Below are 18546 nucleotides of genomic sequence, written 5' to 3'. Positions count from 1 at the left end.
CGCTTGAACTGCAGGTCAGAGGGGAAACCCTCATCTGTAGAAAGCAGTGACCAATTGGGTACATAGAGGGTAGGATGCTCTTTTAGCTTTTGTGGTCCCAAGAGGTGTAGGACTTTGTACACCAGAACCAACACCTTGAACTTAGCAAATTGGCAGCCAGTGCAATTTTTACATGCACAAGTTTTCACTGTAAGTTGTTTTCCTAAACTCAACGAGGCTTAATATGTAGTTGGTAACTGACAATATTTCAACCAAATAAAAAAAAAAATGCAATGTATATTGCATTTTCTCAGTCAGCATTAAATTATATCAAGTTAAACATAGCATGAATTGCTTGAAATTGAAAGCCTATTTAACTTCCCTTACATTGCACTTTGCTTCCAGCTTCCTGCAGACCTGACCAAGATGCATCTCACAGATGGTCAACATCCACAGGTGACACATGTCCCCTCAAGTCAGTCTGGCTGCAGCATTGCTAGTGATTCTGGGAGTAGCAGTTTATCTGACATCTACCAAGTAAGTCCAAAATTTGTTTTAACATTCTGTTTTCATAAAAAGAGGGAGGACTTAAATGGTTGAATCCCTGTATGCTAACAGAAGCATAAGATTGCTATCATATACTTTTAAAATTTGACAGCACAATGAACAAAATACAGTGGTACCTCGGGTTAAGTACTTAATTCGTTCCGGAGGTCCGTACTTAACCTGAAACTGTTCTTAACCTGAAGCACCACTTTAGCTAATGGGGCCTCCTGCTGCTGCCATGCCGCTGGAGCACAATTTCTGTTCTCATCCTGAAGCAAAGTTCTTAACCCGAGGTAATATTTCTGGGTTAGCGGAGTCTGTAACCTGAAGCGTATGTAACCTGAAGCATATGTAACCCCAGGTACCACTGTAATATGTTGGGTTCAGTAAGACCAGAGGAATATTAAGTTTTTATTTGGAAGATAATGATGTAATTTGTTTCAAGTTAAAATCTTACTGAAATAATAATAAAATCAGTGTTTGTGATAATATGTAGTTATTCAAGTGATACCTGGCTATTGTAACCAATGGAGGTTTATTCCCCATGATGCCTAAAGAAGCAATGTATCAACTGAGATTTAGGATACAATCAGAGGTGTTTTGGTGTCCTGAGTCCCAAGCCACTGAACACTCACTAGGCTCGGCAGCAACTGAAAAGGAGGGCAGTGCTCTTATTGATATGTGTATGTTGAAGTCAACTTAAGCAAATGGCAGATTAGAGTGAGTTTGGCTCAATTAATATAATTATTGTCAACTGATTGATAATAACAGATTGGGTAAAATCTGGGTTGCTTCCAACATTAGGCCTATTCAGAGTAGACTCACTGGAATAAATTAATATGTCTAATTTAAATGATCTAGGTTCAATTCTTCTATACTAACTTTGTTGGATACAACCCTTTATAGTTTACATTAGTCTCATTAAAGGTGTATATAGAGCTGTTTGCACTATAGGAAGGAAACAGTGCTTAAACAATATAAATAGACTTAAGTATGTGTTTCTAGTTTGATGTAGGCACACTTTGTATCATTGTGTTATTGAGAGTTTTTTCTATATAGGCTTCTGCATTGCTAGGGGAACAAATGACATGAACCTTGCTAAACTCTTCAGCCTCCTTTTCTTCTTTCGGTTGGCCGAGGGGCGTGGCTTTCAACTATTTTAACCCATGTGTCTTTATTCAAGTTAGGGGGGAGCCCTCGGGGTCTTGACACGCAACTTAAGGCTGCCTTATAATGAAACTTGTATCTCACTAAAAAGCTTGTAGTACAAAAAAATTTTTGGATCAAAAAGATTTGGATCAAAATTGCTATGACTACAGGGAAGGTTATTTGAATTCAAGAATCAGACAACAATATATAGTAGGAGAACTATATCTCAGTGGTAGAGCAATTGCTTTGTATGACAAAAGCCCCAGATTCAACCTGCTGCATCTCCAAGTTCATCTGGAGAACATCCCTGTTTTAAACCCTGGTGCTGCCGGTCAGTGCAGACAGTGCTGAGCTGGATAGACTAGCGGTTTTACTCTTTGTAAGGCAGATTCCTATTTTCCTATATCTGTTCCTGCTTAATTCTCTCTGTGGATTCAGACAACTGCTTAAAAGTGAACTATGTGGTGGCTCCAAATATATAGAAAGCCAGGCATCTATACCTTACGGCCATGCAGTAAGCCCAGAATAATTACCGGTAGTCTCCTGCCCGGACTATCAGCTTCTAGACATTCATGGTGGGAAAGACTGTAGAAGAGTCTATGTATGTGAGCTTTAAAAAAGAAAGACAAAAGAAAAAGAAAGATTGCACAGCTGGGTTAAACATGTCAGATTCATGCATTTCTAAGTCATGGAATAGCTTGGGATATGTCCTGGAATATTTCCAGCCCCATGTTTCAAGCCCCATTCATGTAGTGGTGGATAGAAAATGACCAGAGTTTCCAACCAGAGTTTTCACAAGGCCAGCTGATGAACAACAAATTGACTACCATTTGTGTTTCCCCTGAGGCCTTTTGGATGTGCTGTATTATTATTATTATTATTATTATTATTATTATTATTATTATTATTATGTTTATTATGTTTATTATGTTTATATAATAAAGTAGTTGTCAAAGTTAAGAGGCTTGATTAAGGCTGAAGTCCTATGCATACTTATCTAGCAGCAAGTCCACTATAATTGGTTAGATTTAAACAAGCATAGAACTAGGTGCTAAGACAATATCCAGCAGATCACGAGTCTTTCATAAATTACAGGGTAATTTCTCTATTAGTCTGAACACAATCCAGCCAAGGTTTAAGGAAAAGTGGTGGGCAGGGAAAGCAATAGATGTGGGAAAGATATGTTATTCCTCCTTGCTACTTCTTGCTCCTAATAACTTGTTCCTGTTTGGTTCTTGTTATGCACATGTGCATTTAACATTTAGCTCCACCCTTCTTCCAAATTAATATTGTGGAGTAAGTCACACAACTTATTTGATATATGCTGGATTCTATAAAAAGCAACTTAATTATTTCACTTCTGTTTAGTCTGTATCTAAATACATCTTGGAGGTTATATTCATCATTGATCCACTATAGGTTAATAATTAATGTTCCCTAAAGTACATTAAGTGACAGTGGATGACCTTGGCATAATTGATATGCTTTAATTGTTTTGTCATCTACTACTTCTACTGTAGATTTTTCCTAAGCAGTGCACAATGATAGACTGAGTTTTAAAAAGTAATGTTAAATGAGGCTTATTCCATCCAAAGGTACATAAAATCAATTAACAGAGTGTTTTAGAATATCAAAAAGTCCATCTATAGTCTCTAAAGATTGTGTGCTAACATTCCAAAGTCTACATATGCAGGATGCATACATTCACATCGATTATTATAACTTTTATCTGATATCCTTGATAATGTATGTATTGAAGTTGACACTTTATGTAATCTCTGTGTGGTTGGGGGATCAGCTGTTAAAGTAATGGTTCTGTCACCGTACATGAGCTGCTATTAAGGCTGACTGTGAAAGAAGTCTGTGCATGTAACCACATATCTCTCTTTTGAAGAGATCCATGAACTCAGTTTTAAAGTCCAAGGTGTAACATCTCTTGGGTCTATGATTTACTTACAGATGTGGAAAAACTGACCTATGCACTGCTTACTTGAACTGAATGTGGCACAGAGTGAATGTTTTTACATACACAATAAATTATGTGTAGGGTTGAGATCTTTTATAAGTGTTACTTTGACAGCATAATCCTCGCAGCAAACATTTTAAATAAATATTATCAGCACTGTTTCAGAAAACATTCTTACTTTCTTAGCTCATAATCAACGTGTCTTCCTTCTATTTCATATTTACAACAGCAGAACTGGAATGTTTTTATTGCTTTCCATCTGCTGTATAGGTTGATAATCATGTAACTAATCTCTTTCTGTTGTCATGTAGTAAGCACATTTGTTTCCATATTTATTTGCCCTCTTTAAATTGCTTAGGGCACTTGCCCTATAACCATATGTTAACAAAATTGATCTGCACTGAATGTCATCATAGCTAATTGGACAAATACAGTATTTGTTCTGCCCATGCTGTATAGTTGAATCCAGAAGTAGCCAACCTGCTGTAGACCACTTTGACAGGTGGGTGGAGGGCACCTGTCACTCACCAGAGAACATATAACATCAGATTACTTAAACTTTAAACTATACCTGTAGAGAAATTTCAAGTTCAGTGTGCTCAGTCAGCAGCTTTTGAAAGTGGTCAGACACATGAGAGCAAACAGGAGCTCCCAAGGGTATTCTGTTCTATCACTCCTGAAAGTGGTGTGGCAGGGTAATATTCCTTTGCCGTTGTGGCTTGAATTCAGCACAGTTTGAAATGATGTCTTTACCTGTCTTGTTCCTGAGGTCATATGATGGACTGGTGGGCATGGTTTGGAATAAGCAGCCAAGTGGGCCAAATGGGGGGAGCCTAATGGGGCCAAATTGGAGAAGACCTCTTTGATCAAGAGGTTAATAAACTACCTAAGTAATTAAAAAAAATTCTGTGGGTCTTATTCATTGTGGGTCTGCTAGAAGCCAGTATAAGAAATTATCACTAGCATAACACAACCTCCTCCCTCTCTTCCCCCTACCCGGTGTTTCCCTGCACCACCCCCAAATCTGCTTTGGAGAATCAGGAGGGCCCTTAAGAACATCATGCAGAGGAGAGGGGTGATGCAGGGAAACACCAGGTAGGGGGAAGAGCAAGCAGAAATATTTGTGCTGACAGAGCTATCTCTGCAGATATATTGAATGCAGCTTTAACTAATTAGGCCCATGGGCCAGAAGTTTGCTACAACTGATCTAGATATACAGAAATCATGAGTTGAGTTCCTTCTCCCAGAAATGTTGACTGTCCTTCACGAAGGCCATGCTTAGCAGTGAACTAAACCCTTTCCCCCACTCAACCCACATGGTTTGTTCATCTAGACCTTGAGTAGCTCCCCCCCCCCCCCCCCAGCTGATGAGCATGCTGAAAATTGGCCAACCTCCTGAGGGCTTCATATTGGTGATGGCTGTGGTCAAAGTGGCTAACACATGTTTTGCTGCGTAAACATACATACATACATACTCTCCAGAACATACATACAGACCGTCACACACATTATACATTCTGACAGATGCAGAAACAGACACTGAGAAACACCAAAAATGCAAGTTCATATTCAGCAGAGCTCTCTCACTGTGTGTGTGTCTCCATGGAGTTGGAAAAAGCCCTCTTCTTACCCTACCAATCCACTCTTCTTCTTCTGGTGTGGTGCCATCAGAAGGATGTCCTTTTCTTGAGGCTATTTGCAAGACCATCTTGCAATAGTTCCAGAGGGAAAATAGAGGCTTTTCCAAAGTAAGAAGAGATGCCAAGTTTTGAAGAGGGCCTAGTGGGCTGACAGAGACCTAATTCAGATTATCTTTAATGTTACCTGAATTTACTTTTCAACTTTTGGTTGCTTTTACGGTTTCTGATTTAGTGTTCCATAAGTTGAATTGTACCTTTATTACAATATTATTATTATTTTAAAAATACGAGCTATAAACGGTGATTCTGCTTGACAAAACCTTTTGTCAAAGGAAATGCTGCTGCATTGTACAAAGTGCTAGATTGTACAAATGCTAAATCTTTCTATTTTTAAACTGGCACTTGACCTTACTTGCCAGGAGTTTTCTATATATGTTAGCCATATAGGAATCAAATGAGCTGCTGCTTTGATAGACTTTTGAGAGTCTCTTGAACGGCTGAGTTTTATGTTCCCCACATATTCAAAGAAACTCTGAACCTTTCAGAGAACAAGCTGGATCTGCTGAGGTTAGCTGACCTTGCCTAGTTTGAGTTTAAATCTACCGGCATCATATGACATGGCCTAGTTGCAGATAATAAATGCTTAAATCATTCTGTTTAAATGTACAATCATGCTTTTAGCTATCTTAACAATTTTTCCCTTTAGGATATAATATTATTGTTTATGTTAAATTGGTTATAGGGTAGAACTTGTCAGTTTTGTTCTGACTTTCTGCCACAGACAGCACCAGCTTTATGGTCCTGAAAATCTGTTAATTTCTGTGTTCGTTATTGATGGAATTTAACATCTGGATTTCACAGATAACCTATGCAAGTGAATATTCTAGCCATGCTCTACTGATTATCCCCAATCCCACTCCCCCCCCAAAATCACAAGGGTCCATTAGTGACGAGTATAACTTGTTTGCCCACAGGGCAGCTGCAGGCTATTCACAGAGCTCTTCCAAGCTGTTCAGTTGGCTGGTAGTTGATATTACCAGAACTAAGTGGATTTGTGTCAAAATTTATGTGCTTAATTTTCAGCAGCTTAAAGAACTTGCATTGATTTTATGTACAGGCTACCGAAAGTGAGATGGGAGATGTAGATCTAACTGGTCTCCCAGAAGCACCAGTTGATTCTGAAGACGATGAAGAAGAAGATGAAGACATTGACAGAACTTCAGATCCACTGCTGGGGCGAGATGTTGTACGGGAATGCCTTGAAAAGGAACCTGCTGACAAAACAGATGATGACATTGGTGAGACGTAAAAGGAAACTACTTCTACATAGTTTCAACAGATTATCCCTAATAATCTAGTAATTTGAAAGTTAATGACAAGCTGATAGAGTAGCTTATTTCACACACACACTCTGAGTGCCAATCCTTATGGCACCATTGACATATATGAGAGAGATAGTAGCAGGCTTGGGAGAGAACCCTAAGGTTTGCAGAAGTATATTTAAAAACAAAACAAAAGAATGACTGCTTCCCACAAAAGAGCCCCAGCCGTTTTGGTTGACATTTGGAGAGGGAAAGAATGGAACTGAGAATCCTTGAAGAGAGCGTGTCTGTCTGGCTAAAACTCTGATCTGAAGCAGTTCACAATGCAACATTTTGTTGCAGGTCTCACTTATCTATTTACACACATTCCCTATGCCTTTATCTATAGCTAACCTCATATATTGTATAAAATATATAGATTGTGTGTGAATGTATAGGCAGGGGAAGCATCCACCCACTAAATGTTATCAATTCCTATGCATATAGGACCCAAGCATCTTGCTGCACTTCCAAGTGTGCAGATTGGGCCATTCTAACACCAGACTGCTATTTCTTACTCACTTTCCTCCTTTTGTACTATTAACATGGGGTTGGATCCAAATAACTATGAATAATAGAACAATAGTTGCTGGCATAGTTTTGCAAAGTCTTTCACAAAAGTTTGCATAATGCTAAAATAGCTCTATGGCAGTTCTCATGCTTCTGCTTTCATAATAAGTTTCACTTTTTCTCATTCAAAAGTCCCATTTTTGAGTAGAAGATGCCTTTGCATTGATGAGCGACGCAAATACAGATTGAAATCCATTTTTGATATATTAAATAATACCAACCTGCATGATAGTGAAACTTAACTTAATGTTGCCTTGCTTTGTTTCTAACATATATTTATTTTTCTTCTTATAGAACAATTACTGGAATTCATGCACCAGCTTCCAGCATTTGCAAACATGACTATGTCTGTAAGGAGAGAACTCTGCTCAGTGATGATATTTGAAGTTGTAGAACAAGCAGGAGCCATCATTCTTAATGATGGGCAAGAAGTAAGTATTGAATAATGCATGCTATGATCATGTTGCTATGTGATCATCAAACACCTATAAGTATATATTTTTTTTACCATGCAGATAAGGGTGAAATGTTTTCAGTTTTACAGCATATGTAGCAGTGCATAACTCCCCAGTGTCATTGCATATTATCAAAAGCTCCAAAAACAATTCACAGGGGTTTTTTATGACCTACTGCTAGCTTATTTCAAATGTCAAACCATGTTTCTATCCCTTAGATATAGGCCTGGTTTGTACATCATGGTAATGCAAACTATGGCTTAGTGAAACTTTGCAAACATGGGCTCCCAGAGAGGTGATTGCAGCTGTTTTGTTCCTCCCTGGTCTTTTTTATTCCTGGATCACAATGATTTGGATCTGGACTCATGGTTAAGTTCTCTTCTCACTAGCCATGAGTTTGTAACCAAGATGCGCCATGCGAACCAAGCCATAGTTTCTCAAATGCACCTGATGAATGTTTTGAACTAAAGCAACAATACCACATCCTGAATCTTACATTAGAATGACAATCCTAATTTCTGTCCGAATATCTCATTCATCTCTGTGTTTCTTCCTGATCTGGTCATGGAAGATGGGTACCGGTTGTTAACATTACTACTAAATTAATCATTTTTATTGTTACCCCAATGGTTATATTGCTGTTGCAGAGGCATACTAAGCATCCAGTGAGCCTTCTGTTTAGCTTATTGTTGATACAGTTGGATGCTTAAGATAATTGAAATGCTTTTATTGGGTTTTCTTTCTAGCTTGATTCTTGGTATGTTATTTTAAATGGCACTGTGGAAATCAGCCATCGAGATGGGAAAACGGAAAGTCTCTGTATGGGAAATAGTTTTGGAATTACTCCCTCTCTGGAAAAGCAATATATGAATGGTGTAGTTCGGACCAAAGTAGATGACTGCCAGGTAAGATAACTTCATAGTAAAACATTCTTCCATTTTCTCATTAAAAATTCTATTTAATTAATCATTCCAGAAATAAAATAGTGCAATTTTGGCTAATGGTAACCACTTACAGCTTTCTTGCTCATAGCATAGGTTATTCAGCAAACAGGAACCAATGCTTTCCCTACTTTATATATAAAAGTCTGCTGAAATGGGCTCAGGGCAATTTTACTTTTTGAATTCAAGTTCTCATGTAGACTTCTTATCTATATGTATCAGTTGTAGTAATCTCTGAAGGTATTACAAAAATAAATAAATTATGAGGTTGAACAAGATGGAAACAGATTGATTAGTAATTCCATTTTGCCATAATTATGTTATATGTGTCTGGGCTTGACTGATGGATTTTAAAAAAACAAAGTGGTTTGCTTGTGTATTTATACCCCTCTGTTATTTTGGATAGTTTGTATGTATAGCCCAGCAGGATTATTGGAGAATTCTGAACCATGTTGAAAAAAATACACACAAGGTTGAAGAAGAAGGAGAAATTGTTATGGTGAAAGAGCACAGAGAGCTGGACCGCAGTGGAACCAGGAAAGGACACATTGTCATTAAGGTGATCAAAAGCATAACCTTACAAAGAAATTGTTTTATTATATAGCATTTTTCAGTTTCATAACAAAGTGATCTAGTTTCTCATCTTCATAGAAGTTCTCTTGTTATGCAGTCAAATGGCTATATATTGTGGAAATAATATGCCTCTGGGCAATTAGACATCACTCAACAATATAGTCTTTACAGACATAGATCCGAGTTGTAATGCTGTATTGGTATGCAGGAAGTATTATGAAAATAAATGTGTGTCTAGGATGAAAGTTAGGAATTGGATTTATGAATATGGCTTGGTGATATTACAAAATGGTATGTTGTTTTTGTGGAATTATTTTATTAACTGTCATCTCTTGTTTTTAAGGCAACACCTGAACGCCTGATTACACATTTAATAGAAGAACATTCTATTGTGGATCCAACATACATTGAAGACTTTCTCTTAACATACAGAACATTTTTGGCAAGCCCCCTGGAAGTTGGGGATAAACTGTTGGAATGGTTTCAAGTAGACAGTCTCAGGGACAAGGTTAGTTTCTAGATGAGAGATAACCAAACCCTGATTGGTAATTTTCTTGTACTGGTAATAAGAAGAGCCTGCTGTATCAGGTCGGTGGCCTATCCAGGCCAGCATCAAGTTCTCACAGTGGCCAACTGGATGCTTGTGTGAAGCCCACACAACTGGCATTCAGATGCAGAGCATAGCTCTTATGGCTAGTACCCATTGATACTCTCCTCCTCCTTGAATTTGTCCAGTCCTCTTTAAAGCCCCCAAGTTGGTGGTTATTAGTGCCTCACCCCTGTGGGGGTGAGTTCCATATTTTAATTATGTTCAATACCCTGAATCTTTCAACATTCAGGTTCAGGTGTTATGGCAGAGGGAGAAAAGCTTCTCTATCCACTTTCTTCATGCGGTGCATGATTTTATAAACATCTATTGTATTACCTCTTGCTTGCCTTTTTTTCTATTTTAAGAAGTCCCAAATGCTGTAAGCATAAGGGAGCTGCCCCATCTCCTTGATAATTTTGGTTAACTTTTTCTGAACTCCCCCCCCCCAACTGTACAATACCCTTTTTGAGGTGAGGCAGCCAGAACAGTACCTAGTATTCCAAATGTGGTCTCAACATAGATTTGTGTAATGGCATTGTGACATTGACACTTTTATTTTTGGTTCCTTTTCTAATGATCCATGTCATAGAATTTGCCGTCTTCACAGTGGGTCACTCTTCTTTATGAAGTCTTATCTGAACTTCTTGGTGTGGTGACTTACAGTATTGTGAAACACAGAGAACTTAGAAATAATCTGAAAAATAATGTATTCACTATATAAAAATTGTAGTAATAATAAAGCATGTACATTGTTTTAAATTCGGAGAATGCTGAGAACAGGCAATATTCCTAAATATTTTTAGGCTGTCAGTATCAACTTGCAGTTGGTAAAAGTTTCTGTTGCCTAATAAAAGTCTTCCATCATATACCAGAGCTGGGGGATGGGGAAAACTTGCAAGAAATAAACTCATTTATGATTCAGATATTTCCGCTGTATTTTGAACTTTTATTCTTGCTTCATCTTTATGCCTAAGTATTTCAATTCACACCCATGAACCAGTCACTAAGAGAAATCCCAAGTAAAATGATTACCACTAAAAAATATTAGTCATAATTAGTATGACCTCAGAAGTTGTATACCATTATATGTTTACACATATAAAGGCATTGCCCTCAGAGCAGGAAGTAACATTTTATGCAGTTAGAGAACTTGGATAGATCTCTTTGAAAAACATTTTTGTTTTAAACTGACAAGGTATCTGACAGACTGCCAGTTGTGCGGTAATTTTATAGCCCAATTGGCTCCTCTGTCAAAAAAATGAAGATGGAAATTCTAGCTTTATTAGTGTAAGTTTCATAGAAGCAGCCGTTGCAAATGACAAATAGGGCAGCAACTTTGAAATACTGATTCATAAGAAAACCATGGAAGAGAGATTGTGGCCTGTTCTCTATGGTAACAAAGATAGTCATATTATTTTTTTAAAAAAATGTATAAAAGCATAGACAAATTGGCTCATAGTGTGGAAAGGTATATAGTTGGTACAAAAGCTACTTGACTGGTTGTCAGTGCCAAAACTATATTAAGAATAGCAACCTAATTTCCTCTTATAAATAAAACTTGTATTAACTTCACATATGTACTTGTTCTTAGGTTACCCGAGTTGTACTATTGTGGGTGAACAACCATTTTAATGATTTTGAGGGAGATCCAGCCATGACACGTTTCTTGGAAGAATTTGAAAAAAACTTGGAAAATGCGGTAGGAACCTAAATAAATTGAGTTTTGTACTGCATCGTGCATTTTTAAGAGCAGCTCTTACTATAGCAAAAACATTTGTAGAAGGTTTTTTTAAAAAATTTTATTTATTAGATTTTTATTGATACAGCAAGAAAAGAAAAAAAGAGTAAACACAAATACCGAATTACACACAGGAATAACAATAAACACCAAATTTTCTTAACAAACAATAAAACATAAATTGGTCTTAACACTAAAGACCCGACCTCCCATCTATTCCTTATTTCAATTTCCTATTACTTATTGCCAGTACACAGTTTTATCATAATTTAACTTTTTCTTAATATATCTTAATTCTTATATCTACCTTGCAACTATTACTGAAGTTCCTCAAATGCTGCACCATTTGTAGAAGGTTTTAACTGAGCACTGCAAATTTCTTTCAAAGGGCTTTTTATTATAGAGATAATACAGATAATGCTGTTTCATGGCACAGGTATGGGAAATAATGGGTTGATGTGATTAGGTGGTGAGGTGGTTCTGTGTAATTTTACCATTACATGATTTGGTGTCACCTAATTCTAGATGGGAGATATTCATGTGTTTTCCAATTTACAGAAAATGAAGGGGCACCTCAGATTATTAAACATTGCCTGTGCAGCTAAGGCAAAATGGAGACAAATCACATTGCAGAAGCCTTCTAGAGACTCCCCACTTTTCTTCAGCCTTCTTGGAGGAAGTGAAAAATGTTTTGGTATTTTTGTGGAGACAGTAGAACCAGGAAGCAAAGCAGCAGAAGCTGGGCTTAAACGTGGTGATCAGGTAAAGTAAAACCCGGTGTCTCATTTACAATCATATATCTGCTTTGGGTAAGTGAAGTATATTCAACCAAAGAAATTGACTTCAGATATTTGTTGTGTTGGGCTGGTTTAGAGATCTCGGCTAAAACCACACTTCTCATACCACATCCCTCTCATGTTCCTTGGTTTGTTTAATGATGGTTTGACCTGTTTTCTAAATTAATAGTTTTACCTTCATAACGTGATGAGAAATTTATATTGTGAAAAAACAAATTATTCTCAGGATTGGTTATGGTAGTCAAATGGAAAATGTAACATTTGAAAGTGAAAGACAAACATATGTAAACAGTCTAAGCAGGGGAGCAATTCTTTCTGCCATGATGTTTTGTAAAAATGCTGCTTTTGTAACTTCTGAGGCATTAAATAAGGCTGGTTTCAAAACATATTTTTAGAACGGAGCTGAATTTCAAAAAAAGGGGATTAAGATTCCATGTTGGTAATACTCCATCTTTCTTTATAACAAAATTCTCTTTTCCTGCATTATTTTAAAGGTAATGGAAGTAAATGGGCAAAACTTTGAGAATATTACATTTGCAAAAGCCACTGAAATCTTGAGAAACAATACTCATCTTTCCATCACTGTAAAAACAAATATTTTTGGTGAGTACCGTTGTATAAGCCGTATAAATGATATCGCTTAGAGACATTGGCCAAAGAACTACTTTGAAGGTTTTAGTGAGTTCATGAGGTTTTTGCAAGTTAATTCCTTTAAAATTTAAGAACTGCATGCATAGACACCCATTACATTCCCAAGCTGCTTTTGAAGCTCCCACCCACCCAGTTTTAAATTTACTTTATACACCAAAGGGATGGTGGAGGAAGGTACTGGTTAAGAAATACAGTAAGCCCGCCACTTACATGCATTTAACTTGTGTGCATTCAGCTTTAGGCATGTGGCAAAAAAAGAAGGAAAGGAAAGGAAAGAAAAGGGGGGTAGGGCTCTGCAAAAAACAGCTTTAGCAGCCCCATTTGCCATTGAAACTAATATGCTTTGGCTGTACTCAATTTTGGCTTTATGTGCAACCCCCACAACATAACTCTTGCATAAATTGCAGGCTTACTGTATGCTCAAATCACTCTTGGTGCACAAGACTAGTTACAGTTTTAGGACAGTGTCCTTATCTTAAAGGTCTATACAAAATCCTGAATTTTGTCTACTGTGGCACTTCAGAAGTGATGACCTACATCTAGAGGTGACAGGCCATACAGTAAAGCTTCACATTTTAGTCCAACAGAAAATTTCCTAAGGGTGTTTGAACTTCTCTCTCTAGGTGGTAACTATTACTTCCGCTTCTTTTGGACCTGATTCTTCCTCCTCTCCCCTTCTATTTTGTCACAATCTTTATCCAAGTACAGTGGTACCTCAGGTTAAGAACTTAATTCGTTCTGGAGGTCCATTCTTAACCTGAAACTGTTCTTAAGCTGAGGTACCACTTTAGCTAATGGGGCCTCCCACTGCCGCCGTGCTGCTAGCATGCGATTTCTATTCTCATCTTGAGGTAAAGTTCTTAACCCGAGGTACTATTTCTGGGTTAGCGGAGTCTGTAACCTGAAGTGTATGTAACCCGAAGTGTATGTAACATATGTATGCTTTTCATATGTTTGATACCAACGTAGAAGTCAAAATGTGTCACATGTGCAAGCCACCTTCAAGGGGAAAAATTGTAATAGCGAAATATAGTTAGCGTGATCATTGTGTCCTTCCTGCCCCCTCTGTTGCAGTCTTTGGAAAACCTACTCCTGTAAGTCAGGGTATCCTTCGCAGTAGCATAGGATATGGTGCTGGAAATTGCTCTGGGAAGGACTAATCAGTGAAATATTGACACCCCCTGAATGAGTAGAAACAATAGTGAGATGAGATATATGAGATGTTTTTGCAAAATGAATTGGTCTAAGTTTATTTTTTCAATTGTGCGGCTATGTAGATAGACAGATCCATCTATTGATGGATTCCGAGTTTCTTTTGTCAGATGTAACGGCTTCAAGGTGCTTGCCTTGTTTGTTGCTCATGAAAATTCATGAATGTCTGCTGAAGTCCTTGGCAGGAGTTTTATTTGCTGATTTAATGGATTTGTGTTTAACTCTTTCCCCCATATTCTATATTATCCAAAGCACCACCCAGACCCTACTGCTATATTTTAATCTCTTATTCAAATATACACATGTCGTATAGCACAACTTCATTTTACATAGCTTGAGCTGTCCAAGAAGTAAAAACGTGAACGATCAATACTTAATTGCTTGTAGCATTTGCAGCAGGGAGAAAGCATTTGAACTATAAATTATATGGCGAATGTAGTCTTAACTCTGCAACCTCAGATGCACAATAGAGGGAGCCTCTTAGATAAGTTAAGCCACATCTTTCATATTACTGTAGTGTGCTCTTACTCTGGTTTTCACACTAAAATAATTTTTAGGAGATAATGGCTGGGATCCAAGGGATCTTTTGCATCACATTCTCGCACACTCTTTGAAACATTATCCCTGAGGATATTCTAGAGCCGCATTCTGTGAGGTGCAAGAGACTGCAAATCAGAATAGAAAGTTCAGCCTTTGATTTTTCTCAAACCTCTTTGGATCCTGGCCAATATTTGATTACTAGGTATAAGTAATATATTTGAAGAAAGATATTGGATTAGGACTGTATTGGATAAAATGAAGTTGTCATGTCTGAGAATTCATTGTGAAAACTATGCTGAAGCAACCAAAACCAGCAACAAACCTTGCTACTTAAGTCGGGGGAATAGACAAGGAAGGGCGAAGAGCAGAGGAGCTAAGGTCAGGTTCTGTCTAAATATGATAGGCTGCCTTAGTGTTCAACAGAATTACAAACCAGGTTTACCTGGGGATATTTGCTCTTCTTCAGATTGGCCTAGATTTTAGCATGGCACCACATGCAGACTGGCTCCCAGGTGGTTCAGCTTAGAGATGGCTATTCACTGATTTGTTACACATCATACATACCTCAAGCTTTTAGACGTAGATTGTGTATGGAGAAATATAATGATATCAGGAATGCATTTATAAAAATTATAAAACTTGTTAGTAATTTTATACTTGTTAGAATAACCATACAGTGGTACCTCGGGTTACATACGCTTCAGGTTACATACGCTTCAGGTTACAGACTCCTCTAACCCAGAAATATTGCTTCAGGTTAAGAACTTTGCTTCAGGATGAGAACAGAAATTGTGCTCTGGCGGCACGGCAGCAGCAGGAGGCCCCATTAGCTAAAGCGGTGCTTCAGGTTAAGAACAGTTTCAGGTTAAGTACGGACCTCTGGAACAAATTAAGTACTTAACCCGAGGTACCACTGTACAACTTATATACCCATATGATGTATTGTACTGCAGTTTCAAGCACATTTTTCTTTTCTTTTGACTTTTCTCCACCTTTTCTCCACTTCATTTTTCTACTAAAATAATATTTCTCTATTGAAAATTAATGTTTTCAATAAAACAACTTTTTTTAAAAAAACACAACTGACTTTGACCCATACCAAAGCTTCTATAGAGTTTTGAATCTTAATGTACTCTTTCATTTTTGTGCACCTTAAGCTGTGCTCTCTCAAGGTAATATATATGCTTTAGGATTTTAGCCATTTGCTGCAGATTTGGATCCTTAAAAGCAAAATTCTGATAAAATGGAACACATTTTTAAATGTTCCTTTTTAGGATTTAGCATAATCCTAATAATAATAAATAAAAATAATACTGGGTGAATGAATGTGTAACATTTTGACTTTCTTTTCTACAGTGTTCAAAGAGCTGCTTAGCAGGATAGGGCAGGAGAAGAATGGAGTTCCTCATATCCCAAAAATTGCAGAAAAGAAAAATAATCGCTATTCCATCCCAGATATTCCTGGAGATGTGGAACAGATGTTTCCACGCGAGAAAGGAAACAAGAAAATAAAAGCAAACACTGTGTCTGGTGGAAGAAACAGAATAAAGAAAATTTTAGACAAGACGCGATTCAGCATCTTACCTCCGAAATTGTTCAGGTATGATAAAATGTTTTCTCATAAACTAGGATTTTTCTACAACACTTTCTATAACTAGACAAGAAAAGACTATATCAGCTCTCTGTTGGTGGAAATGCAGTTTACTTCCTTTAAAGCTGCAGGCTGTGACAGTCCCTCTCTTTTACTTGTGGTGCACTAGGGAAGGCAAGTGGTATATGCCTTGATCTCTGCTGTCTAATCCAAAGCTCCACAACTAAAAGTCTTTTCTGTTCATTTCAGCACCAAAGGCACTTTGGCGAAAGGGCTGTTTCCTTCTCTGTGCCCTATTCCTAGGCTAAGCTTTTGAGTACATCCCAATAGCCTTTTGCGGGAAGGCTCTTCCACTATTAGTGAATGGAGAATATCTGTTGGCTGGATTCGAGTATATTTATAAAACTGCCCCAGAGCTTCCAATTCCTTCTCTCTCTGATTTCAAGCCACTCTCCTTTATGAAAAGCAAAAGCAAAGTAGTCATTGCTTATTTCTCTCTTGTTGTTTAATCTCCCTTTATTTGCATACAGTCTTTTTTTTTTCTAACTATAAATTGTATAAATTTGCTATTCATCTTGATAATCACTGCCCAACAGTAGTCACCAGCCATCTAGCAGTCATGATCCCCCACCTTCACTACATTCTTTTCCTCCTTAGAAACAAACTTATGTCCATTATTTGGCCTCTTTGGCTGTGCTTCCAAGGGGTGTGTGCACAGTGTTTCTTCATCTAAAGTGACTGACGGCTTAGTCAGCTAACCTGTCCTCTAGCACGCCCAGGAATAGTTGGAGTTTAGTTTGCCAGACATGTTGAAATCCCACTAACAATAATATTAAGAAGATTGCTGATTTGTGAACTAGATTGTGCATCCCTTCATCATTCCCCCTTTTGACTTTCTTGTCTAGGACAATTTCCAACCATCTAATTTTATTACTTGCATTATTCCTTGTTATTTTTTGTTAGTATCGGGAACATTTTGTAAACCAAGTTAAATAAGCACTCTGTGTTTCAAAAGAAGTAGTCTATTACTAGAGACAGATAGAGCTTCTAGAGAAAGCTCCATCAGTTATAGACAGTGCTAATACCTACAGTTTTTCTCACAGCAGTCATTCTTTATAGTTTTTTGCACATCAGTCTGTGAATAGTTACTCTCTGTGGCTTGGTGTTTCTTGACCTCAGTTATTTTCCATTGCTCTATTAATGGATTGTGACTGACAGAATAATAAAAATAAAAAAAAAACACACAGGCAGAAATAGGATGAAAGACTCACTTGTCCCTACTGGAAACATACTTTTATTACCTGGTAGCACATCCCATGTATTGACCTTGGTTTTGGCACCTTTTTGAACCGAAAAAAGTAAGTCTAAAACCACAGTTGTATTATTGTGAAGTTTAATTATGAGATCGTTTTCTCTCTTGTGCCTCTGTGTAGTCACACGTATGGGAATATGCATATACTTCCCCTCATGCATAGCCATATTGACTTTTGTTATGGTCTTTCACTTTTTATTTATTTAATTAATTTAGTCAATATATGTCACATTCTTCCTCCCAAAGGAGCCCAGGTCACCAAACACATTACTTACAATATCATTAAAAACATCTTAGCTGAAACTGGACCTTTCAGAATACTGGGACTAACCTGTGCTGAACACAACTTACCTTTTACTTTTGTACTCACTGCTCTCATGTTGCTACTGTTACCGTGTTGTTATTATGGTTCATTGTTGTTTTTTTTATTTACAAAAACTAAACATAAAACTTAAAAATAATGAAAATAATAATGAGGGGGACAGATGCACCTTATCAGAGAGGGCATTCTGCAAATGGGGAAAAACCACTGTGGAGGCCTTGTCATGGGTCAGTGCCAACTGGGCAGTCCCCAATGGCAGCACCAACAAAGTCTCACCTGCTGATGGTACAGTCTGAGGTGGGTGATATAGGGGAAGATGCTCTTTTAGGAACTTGGGTTCTAATCCACTTAGGATTTGTATGCTGATACTTATACATTGAATTAGGCCCAGTAGCTCACTGGCAGCCAGCAGCTTCAGGACTCAAGACCTATGGTCCCATCAGGCTGCCCCACTTACCAGCTTAGCAATTTCATTCTGTACTAGTTGCAGCCTCTGAACCATCTTCAAGGATAGCCCCATATATATCACATTATAGTAGTACAGAAGGCAGACCACCAGATCATGGACAACTCCCGCTTGGACTACTGCAATGCGCTCTACATGGGGCTACCTT

General features: G+C 37.7%; 1 protein-coding gene across 11 annotated transcripts in view; it reads left to right on the top strand.

Moving 5' to 3' along the window:
* Positions 1-18546, top strand: part of RAPGEF6 (Rap guanine nucleotide exchange factor 6) — a 146003-nt gene that overhangs the window by 81846 nt on the left and 45611 nt on the right. For all 11 annotated transcript variants that reach the window (XM_083428779.1, XM_083428780.1, XM_083428773.1 and 8 more), the window contains 10 exons: positions 385-516; positions 6398-6578; positions 7506-7642; positions 8413-8571; positions 9014-9166; positions 9524-9688; positions 11361-11468; positions 12066-12269; positions 12799-12907; positions 16064-16307. In XM_083428779.1, coding sequence (XP_083284905.1) covers positions 385-516; positions 6398-6578; positions 7506-7642; positions 8413-8571; positions 9014-9166; positions 9524-9688; positions 11361-11468; positions 12066-12269; positions 12799-12907; positions 16064-16307 — 1592 coding nt within the window. The remainder of the gene's footprint in view (positions 1-384; positions 517-6397; positions 6579-7505; positions 7643-8412; positions 8572-9013; positions 9167-9523; positions 9689-11360; positions 11469-12065; positions 12270-12798; positions 12908-16063; positions 16308-18546) is intronic.

Source organism: Podarcis tiliguerta (genome assembly GCF_965153285.1).
Source record: "Podarcis tiliguerta genome assembly, chromosome: 2".
NCBI lineage: Eukaryota > Metazoa > Chordata > Lepidosauria > Squamata > Lacertidae > Podarcis > Podarcis tiliguerta.
Note: the sequence above shows the minus strand (reverse complement) of the source record. Positions and strands in the feature narration are given on the sequence as shown.